Genomic DNA, 10,470 nt, shown 5'->3' with positions numbered 1-10,470 from the left:
AAAGGTACCAGTTGTACACCTGGACTATCTAGCTCCGTATCGGCAATTCTTGTCTGACTCTAGATGAAGGTGCGGAATCGGCCGAGTTGTGACGAATGTCAAGACCCGTATCGGCAATCATCGGGTGACTCTAGATGAAGGTACGGAATCGGCCGAGTTGTGACGAATGTCAAGACCCGTATCGGCAATCCTCGGGTGACTCTAGATGAAGGTACGGAATCGGCCGAGTTGTGACGAATGTCAACCCCGAGATACAGGTACCAGTTGAATGATAAGTGATGAATACAATGATAACAATTTGTGATATCAAAGAATGATAGTTTAGTTTGGTGAAGTTGTATTAGGTAAATCGTATTCTTTTTAAATGGACTACAAATTTGAAATAGGATAAGTCATGCAGAAGTATCAGTTTTTCTTATTTTATATTTGGATACTCGTTTTCTTTGAATATGTGCAGTGTATAGGTAAGGAATCATTATTATTCATTGTTTAAATTTTATTTTACGGTTATTATGAGTAATAAAATAAAATACGAAAATTGCATCAGATCGATGATTGAGATGCAGAGGTTATTCAAAAAGTTTCCTTATAAATTTCGAAACGAAAAGTTTCTTAACAAAAGGCGAAGTCAAAAGCTCAAACACATCACACGAATGAAGAAAAACTCTGGGTACCGGCATTTATTCTGTAGAAAAATGTTGAATTCAATCTGGTGTTATAGCTACCTAAATCAATCAATACAAACAAAAAAAATTTAACAATTAATAACCAACAAAGGAAAATTGTATGTTTGTTTTCTTACAAAATTTCCATAAAATTAATGTTTCAGAATTATAGAATTCACAATTTTTCGTTCGCGTGTATTAAAAAATAACGTGCTTATATATATATATATCTATCTATACATAAAGTCTGTTTTTCAATGATCAGCATTTTAACTGTATTTTTAAAAATGAGAGGCACAATCGGCATGGACGAGAGGCGAACAAGAATGTGACCCTAGTACACGGATGACAAACTCGCACTATCATTTTCTATGTAAAGTGGACCGTGATATTGGGATAAAAACTCTAATTTGGCATTAGAATAAGAGAGATAATATCAAAGTGCATATGTATACATGTACTAAGTTTCAAGTTGAAATTACTTCAAATTCATCAGTGCATATGTATACATGTACTAAGTTTCAAGTTGAAATTACTTCAAATTTATCAAAAACTACCTTGACCAAAAACTTTACCCGAAGCGGGACGGACGGACAGACAGACGGACGAACGAACAAACGGACGCACAGACCAAAATCATAATTCCCATAAATGGAATGTATAAAATACCAAAAGAATATACAAATTCAGTCGAAATTATACTGACAAAGAAAAGTCGTATCAAAAAAGGAAAAAAACCCTACCAAAGACAAATATGCTTTACAAATCACAACATAGAAAACTAAAAAATGAGCAACACGAACCCAAGCAAAACCTAGGATGATCGTCGATGCTCCGGAAGGGTGCGAAGATCCTGCTCCACATATGGCTCAAATCGTATTGCTTATGTAATTTTTCATTTATATTTCAGATCAAAGCGGTGGTGTTAGTTTAACTGATATCTGGCAACAAAACGCTAACAATATGAATCAAATGTTGGGAGGGTTTTCTCCGTGCAAGATCGAATTTTCTGGTCCCAGTAGTCAAATGAGTTATGGGAACCAGTTTGGTAATTTTAAACCCGGTGCCGTTGGAAAGAGATCTGTTGAGAAAACAGGTAAATTAACTTCTGGTTCCTTTTCTAGAGCTATAGATGATGAGATTCATTTCTTCTACACATGTGAAATAAATAAGACCTTAAGGAAAATCCGTTTGACCAAAACTTCCATACAGATGCAATAAAATTAGAAGTTTGTAAGTCATTTTTAAAACGATTCAATTATATTCGCGTCCGCAATGTCTGATATAACTGCCATTTGAACTAAGAAAAAGATTTTTACAAAGCTATCTTAATATTTCTATATATGATGTAAATTAAGATTCATATCGTGATTGTATCGCCTCAATTAATTTTTTTATGAAACTGGCGATTAAATAGGGCAATGTCTTAATTTACTGTTTGATAATATAAAAAAAACGCAATTAGCATAACTTAAAATCAACCTCAAACTGGATAAACTTGTTATATGAGTAGTGTATTCGAACGGCAGATGAACAGTAAGACATTTTAGTTTACCAAGTCTTGTTGTAAAAACAAATACTGCCAGAATTGGACCATAAAAGATTACTTAACCCCCAGTTTTTTGTGCGGTTCGTGTTGTAAAGTCTCTCGTTCTTTTTGTTGTGTTTTGTATACACGTACTTTTTTTTGTCTGTTTGTCTTTTTCTTACTAGCCATGGCTTTGTCAGTTTATTTTCGATTTATGAGTTTGAATGTTCTTTTGCTATCGTCCGTCCCTTTTTAACTGAATTTCATACTAGAAATTACAATTATTGCGACTCAGCTACAATATTTGTTCAAAAGATATAAAAAGATGTGGTATGCATATGAGTGCCAATGGATCAATACTCCATCCAGGTCACAATCTATTAAAAGTAAACCATTATAGGTCAAAGTACATCCTTCAACACGGAATCTTGGATCAAACTGAACAGCAAGCTATAAAGAGCCCTACCAATGTCTAGAGTATAACCTTTCAAAGAGGAAAAACAACGGTACAATCAATGTACAAAACTAGAAACTAGAAACACGCATGAACCACATAAACAAACGAGAACAATAATTATTAAACATCAGGTTTCTGAATCAGGACATGTTTAAACCAATGCAGCGAGTTTAATGTCTGCTTGTCTTTTCTTGTTAACAATGGCTTTGTCAGTTTATTTTCGATTTATGAGTCTGAATGTCCCTCGATATCTTTAGAATCTCTTTTAATGCACTTTTTCGTCTCATTTTAGAACATTGTCCTTGTCCAGGTGTTGACAGCAAAGGATGTCCGACATGTTTGTGTAGTACTTCCGGTAAGTTAACAATTTTTCATGAGCCAACTTTAAGGGGACGGACAGGGAGTATCTGATTCAAACTTTCCCCACCCACCAACTCCCTGTCCGTCACCCCCCCCCCCAACTTTCATTTAATTTCCCCCTATTCTAAGACAGCATTTTGTCAAAATCCCTCCATCCAAAAAATAATATTCTGATATTTTCTACGCCTCTTAGCTTCCTATCACCTGACTCCTACTTTACGCTACGTCATTCCCATGTTTCCTTACCCCTGTCCACTCTCTCAACTCCATTTGTTCTTGTACTTGTGCACTTAATAAGTAATAATTAACAGGACACATGTTCTTCTGTTTTCAATGCATTGCTTGTTGTTGCTTATATATATATATTAACTTCAGAAAACTATGATTTAATTTTCGAAATGTATGGCATATCAAACGTTGTACTTTGACTTTAATAAATCGTATATCATAAATGTACATTTAAATTTGTTTTGTTGTGTTCATTTTAAAGTTGTGTTTCTCTTTAATTTCTATGATAGGAGACGGACAGGTTGATGGATTGGTACCACCTAGCACAAGTCCGGGCACTGTTCATCAATCATCAGATTTTAAACTAACCAATCAAACCCGTTCTTTTAAAAATGTCACGACCACGACACTTCAGACAACAAAAGAAATGTCACCAGAGGTTTCAACTGTTTCAACAACTGTTACCGAAAAATCCAGTGTCAATCCTTTCATTACTTCGACAACTCCCAACAAGAAACCCAAAGCAAAACAAGATGATTTAATACCTAAATATAAGTTGAACGATAACCAAAAATTGCACGATCATTCGGAACAAACTAAAAACTCTACCGGAAGTTCACGTGTAGTCCGTTTTTCCTCGGACGATACTTCTGTATACATTGGAATTATCACGGGTTTAGCGACTGTTTTATGTTTTGTAACAGTTACCTCGTTTGTGTTTCTCTATAAATGGCGGAAAGCAACTGTAAATTTAAAACATGAACAAAATGAGTTATACTTTACTGAAAAGTCATTCAGAATAAGTATGGAAAGGCAGCATGGCAGAAACCAAGACGACCAAAATGAACAAGAAAGGTCCGTCTCAATGTCTTCAAACTGTCCTACTCCGCCTGATTCAGAAATAAGTATGGACTCCGTATTTACCGTGGACCAAACCACTGATGTTAAATCTCCGATTAACTCCCCTTCATACGGGGAACAACTTTCTTCGCCGCTGATGTCGCCTGGATCGACTGTCTTCCTGTACCCTCCGGAAGCATATCGTCATGAATATCTTGAATTGATGTGAACATAAAGCCTACGGTCATAAATATCTTGAACTAGTTTGAATGTTATATGTTATAGGATATTGTAAAATAAGGCATTCATGTTTGTGATATACAATAAAATAAGTATACGTATCACGATTCAAGAAAATTCTATATTTGCATCCGTGACGGCGACGTATTTGTTATGAGTTGGCACTCTATTAGGCAAATTAAACTATGTTGTTTTGTTGTTTGAGTTTGCAATTTCATAAACAAGGTTTACATGCATTACATGAAACTGTATTTTTTTCAAAATATAACTTCAATATATAGAGGGTAATGACGTCATTGGCAGAACTGGTCGACATTAACAGAATAGAGTTTCCATCCGTCAGTTACCGGAAGACCACGGTTTATTTCAAGCTATTGTCTGTTGAAGTCTTTAGTTTAGACCATATCTTATCTAACAGCTGAAATCGAAGATATACAAGTGATAGACCATTAGATAATTGATCATTGCCTGTCGAAAACCAAGATGTAACAAAAAGTAAAATCCCAAAAATACTGAACTCTGAGAAAAATTTAAATCGGAAAGTCCCGATTCAAATTGCAAAATCAAAATCTCAAACACATCAAACGAATGAATAACAACTGTCATTTTCTGACTTGGTACATGCATTTTCTTATGTAGAAAATGGTAGATAAGACCTGATTTCATAGCTAGCTAAACATCTCTATTGTATGACCGAGTCAGTTGTATATACACTTTTTTGTCTGTATACTCATTATTATAACACAAGAATTAGTACCATAATGATTATGATAAACAGGCCTGCTTAAAATTATTTTTGTCGACTCTATATAGACATTAACCTGGTGCTGTCTGACCTCAGGTGTATATGATTTTCATATTGCACTATTCTGTAGGAACCAAACAATGATACAGTAACCCATTTCATTTAAATGCGCATTCGAAAACCAAGTGTCCGACCCCTCTGACATTAAACTGTACATGTTTCATAAATTAACGTCATTTAAATGTGACTGTCGACATCTAGATGGTAGAACCTTTTGTCATTTAGATGTATCATTCAAAATCCAGGTTTTAGACTCATTTGACTGTGTCTGTACAAACTTTTGACCATGCGTGTTATAACAAATATTTGATCTTACTTCATTTGAATATGCCCATCGCTACCTAATTGTCGGACATGTCTCATTCAACTGCACGTGTTTATCACTATCCCGTTGCAAGAACCAATGTAATTTTAGCGAGCCTGTCGGAACTCAGGTGTTAGTACTCATGGTCACCCTAATAAACCTGCCATAACGGCAAGTTTACGTCGAATGTGGATACCCATGAAATTTTAATTATTATCCTGTGCATTTTTGATGTAAGATCACGATTGTAGAATACTACGTGTACTTCCAATGAGAATATTGTTAGGAATAAATTCAGTGTCCAGCGGCAAATATTTGAAAATATTCAGGGAGCGAAAATACAATTCGAATAAGAACCCTGCTAACTAAGGTAGATGGAACAAAAATAAGGTTACAGTACAAGGAATGATATGTTGACTCAAAATTTTGACACAATGCAAATATAAGATAGAATCATATTCAAAACAGTGTGGTCCTGGCCATTGATTGACGACCTAAATTATCCCATTGACTGGGACAGATTAGGTGAACGTTTGTCTGTAACGACCATTGCTCATATCTTACTTATTAAAGAATTTAAACTGTGGGGTCACCAAAGGTTCTCAACGCCTTTAATAATAAAATAATTCGAAAAATTGTTCAGGAATAACCTTTATGTTTTGATTTATATAATTGATATAAATCAACACATCGTATTATTCCGGATTCGTTTTTCGAATTGCTTTATTTAGGTGTTGATAACCTTTGGTGACCCCACAGATTCAGTGTCTTTAACAAGTACATAGTGAGCAGTGATTGTTACCGACAAACGTTCACCTAATCTGTCCTAGTCAATGGGATAATTTAGGTCGTCAATCAATGGCCAGGACCACACTGTTTTGAATATGATTCTATGTTTAATTGAATTATATGACATACGTGGTTGATTTTCAACGACAAATAATATGATTTGTTTGTACGAGCTTGATATACAGAGAGAGGAGTGGTTTTTGTCCTGCAATAACAATGAGCTATATTTTCACTGTTGGATATGTTTCTTGACTACCAGAGGACTATAAAGTATAAACATATATTAAAAGTATAGCCCGGCCCTGCGTGTTGTTTATACACCTCTAATATTTGTATAAAGGCAGAAAAGTAATAACAGGTTAATAGACATGCTTGACTGGTTTTTAATATAGTACTTACATGACCGGTGTCACGTGCAGAACAGGATTTGCATTCCCTTGTAGAGCCGGTTTTGATTGGTTGGTGTCGTGTTTTTTAGTTTTAAGATATTGTTGTGTTTTATAGAATGTATGTCGTTTCTCTTTTTCTGCCAAAGAATTGTTGGACGCGTGCGGGAGTTTCTCGCTGCATTGAAGACCTGTTCGGGACCTTCTGCTGTTGTTTTTTTTCTATGGTCGGGTTGTTGTCTCTTTGACACATTCCCCATTTCCATTCTCAATTTTATTAAATTGTCTTCGTTTTACAAGTTTGATTATTCGTTGGTATCTTCTATCTCTAATATTTGTAGTTTTTATACAAAACCAAAAAATCTTATACTGCTCCAAATCTATCTCCATACTATTTGATACTCTATCCGAGATCATATACAGTGAAACCTGGCTAAACCGAATCCTGCATAAACCGAAAACCTGTATAAACCAAACATGTTCTTAAGCCCCGTCATATCAAATTGTAAGCGTTGTAAACCTGATAAAACTGAACATCGGCCAAAACCGAACAAAATCTAAGTCCCGAAGAGGTTAGGTTTAAAAAGGTTGCACTGTACACGTATTTCATATTGAAGACCATGCTTGAAATACAAGTTTTTCTTTTTATAAATTTATAACACTGCAACTAATTCAAATTGGACAGCTAGAGGTACAATCTTTCAAAGCGTCCAAATAAATGATAAGCTCCTAAGAATCTCGGCAGAACAGATCAAATCATATACGCGTAAAAACCATAGACAACCAGACGAACATAAAGACAAACATACAGACAGACAAACAGACATTAACACAGAGAAAGTGATAGATAGAGGTAACAATCATTATCTCTATTTTTTGCATTTTTCCTTTGATCTTTTTGGTGATAATTTTCATATCATGCTTCTAGCTTGAGATGAAAAAATTATCGCTAGAAACTAAGGAGACCACGTGGCGTTGCTTACGAAATTGCTTACGTCGTCATAGGTAAAATAGCGATAAACAGATTATCATTGGTCATCTCAACTCGATTGCTTTTCTCACTTTCGCTGTTCTAGCTCAAGCGAGAAAATCAATCTCGTTGAGATGAACAACGATAATCTATAATTACAAGTTATGTAGTTTGTTTAGTACCTATGAACACAAAAATGTAACTTTCAGTAGATCATATCCATTTCCCTGGTCTTGGCACGATTCACTATGTTTATCAAAATATTTAGAACCTATCTCACAAGAAATCTTCCCAGCACAGTAAGTTCTCATACTATCTGTTATATTATCACTGGGTTTCATGCAGCTAGTCGAAACATCACAGTTCGGCAATTTCTTCGGATTTAAAAATATGTTTCTGTATCGGGTAACATTCACTTTAGTAATGGCGACTGACTTCGACTCCGGGCAAATTATACTGGTCCCACCTTGACTACCAGACGGTTTACAAACCAGTAACCAGTTTTCTGAAATGAAAGAACAATTTTATTTTATTTTAAATTACAAATATTAATAAACCTGGCTAAACCGAATCCTGCATAAAGCGAAAACCTGTATAAAACAAACATGATCTAAGGCACCGCCATATCAATGCAAACTATGTGCGTTGTGAACTGACCTGATAAAACCGATTATCGCTATTTTGTGCATTTTTCCTTCGATCTTTTTTTGTGATAATTTTCATATCATGCTTCTTGCTTGAGATGGAAAAATTATCGCGAGAAACTAAGGAGGCCACGTGCACGTGTCGTTGCTAACGAAATTGACATTGAAATTGACAACGTCGTCATAGGTAAAATAGCGATAAACAGATTATCATTGGTCATCTCAACTCGTATCAACTCAAGCGAGAAAATCAATCTCGTTGAGATAATCAACGATAATGTATAAATATCGACCGAAACCGAACATAAATTTAAGTCCCAAAGAGGTTCGATTTAAACAGGTTTCACTGTATCTTTATCATTAGTTTCAATGATTCATCGTTTGCTCGGGTCCAATTGTAATTGTGTCATACTAATTTAGGACTAAAAAACTGCTTACAATATGACAATATGTGAGTTCTGTGAAATAAGCCGATCGGAGTGTTGGACTGACACTAGAAATAACAAAATGAGGGATCGAGTGCAAACTTTTGCCTTGAAATTGACCACTTACGAGTCCAATAAAGAGTATTTTTCAATGGTTCTATGAAGCGAAAGAACGTAAATGGCATTCTTATAAAAATCCATCGCAGGGTTAACGTTCCCATTCATAACAAACGTTGTTGCGTATCTATACATCCCGTAAAGCGAAATGCACATCCCACAATAGCAAGGGTTAAATTTGAGTTTGGAGAGAAGCGATCTTGTTTTTGTTCTTTTTTTTTTTTAAATAAGGATAAAAAAATAACCATTATAGGTCAAGGTACGGACTTCAACACAGAGCCTTGGCTCACACCAAACAACAAGCTATAAATTAAAGGCACCAATTTTTTTTAATTTACAATTTAAAGATAGGCAAAAGTACGAGAGCGATATTTAAACCCAAAAATCGAAAATAAAGACAACGAACTGGCTAAAATTAAAAGAAAATCAGACAAACGACAGTGCAAACAAAACCGAGAAAAGAAGTAAGACTGGGCATTACGGAAAGGCACAATTCATTTGAAGTCCAATATTGTTGTGACAAATTAATGGACAATTCGTATTATAACAGATGATACATAAATTGTTTACTCTGTCGGACTTTATATGCAAATATTTTTTGATTTTATTGTAATTTGGTTCATGAACACGTACACAATCAATAATTGCTATTATAATATGTTATTTGTAGAAACGGCGGTCGGTAAATCATTGTTCAATTGACACACACTTAAAAAAAACAGAGGACCAAGCTGTGTTTGTAGACTAGTACGTTTGTCTTTCGTTAATATTTTTATGAAAGTTTATGAAAAACACTGCATCCCATCTTAGACTATTATAATATTAGTATAATAGTCTCAGTCTTTTAAGATTCATCCGAGTACTTGCGAGTACTCGAGTATCATGACCGAGTATCCGAGTATTAAATTTCAGATCTTTTGACATCCCTAATAAAAAATAATAATTAAAATACCGGGCCGAACTCTCTAAACGGAAAGTCTCTTATCAAAATGCAAAACAGAAAAGCTCAAACACATTAACAGAATAGATACCAACTGTCATATTTTTTCCTGTTTATTCGAAAGAACTGTTTTTCATTACAAAGTTTTCCAAGCCATCGACCCGATCCGAATCCCGATTATAAACCCCACAAACATACAATTTAAATAGGTTTGACACAGATTTTTCTATAACTTCCCTCATTAAGAGAAGCAATAAACTTATTTTCACTTTCCTTAAATTATCTTGCTGTGTCGGATTTATTGCTGAGATGCATTTATTTGCTTTAGATTTCCTTTTCAGTTTGCTATTTTTAATTCTGTTCGTCTCTTTTCTTTAGCCATGCACTGTCTTCTTTTGTCTACTTTAGGACGTAATTACCGATATTTATGTACCCTTTTTTTAAGCATACTGCATGCAACAATTTGTACGAAAAATTATATCCTTTTATTTTTATTTTAGATTTTTTTTAATTTCATTGTTTTAAACCTACCTTTGAGTAATTTATCACAGAACGTTGGCTTAGCATAGAAAATACTGAAAATGATAGCACCAGTCAAACTAAAAATGGCCACCAGAGAGGAAACGATCCCCAAAATGCACACCCGGTTCCGTTTTCTTTTTGCTAATCCAATAAGTTTTTCATACTGGTGAGAAATACGATTAGGAAATGTCTTCTTCGTTTTTTTATTGTAAGTTGGCCGGCAGTCATTTTGTTCCTCATCAGTTTCTGC

At 34.7% G+C, this 10,470-nt stretch overlaps 1 protein-coding gene across 1 annotated transcript; it reads left to right on the top strand.

Annotated features, from left to right (window-relative positions):
- Positions 1–1,579: 1,579 nt before the first annotated feature.
- Positions 1,580–4,542, top strand: LOC139495323 (uncharacterized). Its single transcript, XM_071283630.1, has 3 exons — positions 1,580–1,761; positions 2,943–3,005; positions 3,529–4,542. The coding sequence occupies exons 1-3, from the start codon at positions 1,629–1,631 to the stop codon at positions 4,305–4,307; spliced, it is 975 nt and encodes a 324-aa protein (XP_071139731.1). The 5' UTR covers positions 1,580–1,628; the 3' UTR covers positions 4,308–4,542.
- The last annotated feature ends 5,928 nt before the right edge of the window (positions 4,543–10,470 follow it).

Source organism: Mytilus edulis, chromosome 11, assembly GCF_963676685.1.
Source record: "Mytilus edulis chromosome 11, xbMytEdul2.2, whole genome shotgun sequence".
In the NCBI taxonomy this organism is placed as follows: Eukaryota; Metazoa; Mollusca; class Bivalvia; order Mytilida; family Mytilidae; genus Mytilus; species Mytilus edulis.
The sequence above is the reverse complement of the archived record's forward strand: the minus strand, read 5'-3'. Positions and strand labels throughout refer to the sequence as shown.

Bases quoted from the DNA above. Each gene is read 5' to 3' on its own strand.
- LOC139495323 (XM_071283630.1), top strand. From the start codon at position 1,629: ATGAATCAAATGTTGGGAGGGTTTTCTCCGTGCAAGATCGAATTTTCT. The intron at 1,762-2,942 runs GTAAATTAACTT...GTCTCATTTTAG, and splicing joins GAGATCTGTTGAGAAAACAG to AACATTGTCCTTGTCCAGGT. The intron at 3,006-3,528 runs GTAAGTTAACAA...TTTCTATGATAG, and splicing joins ATGTTTGTGTAGTACTTCCG to GAGACGGACAGGTTGATGGA.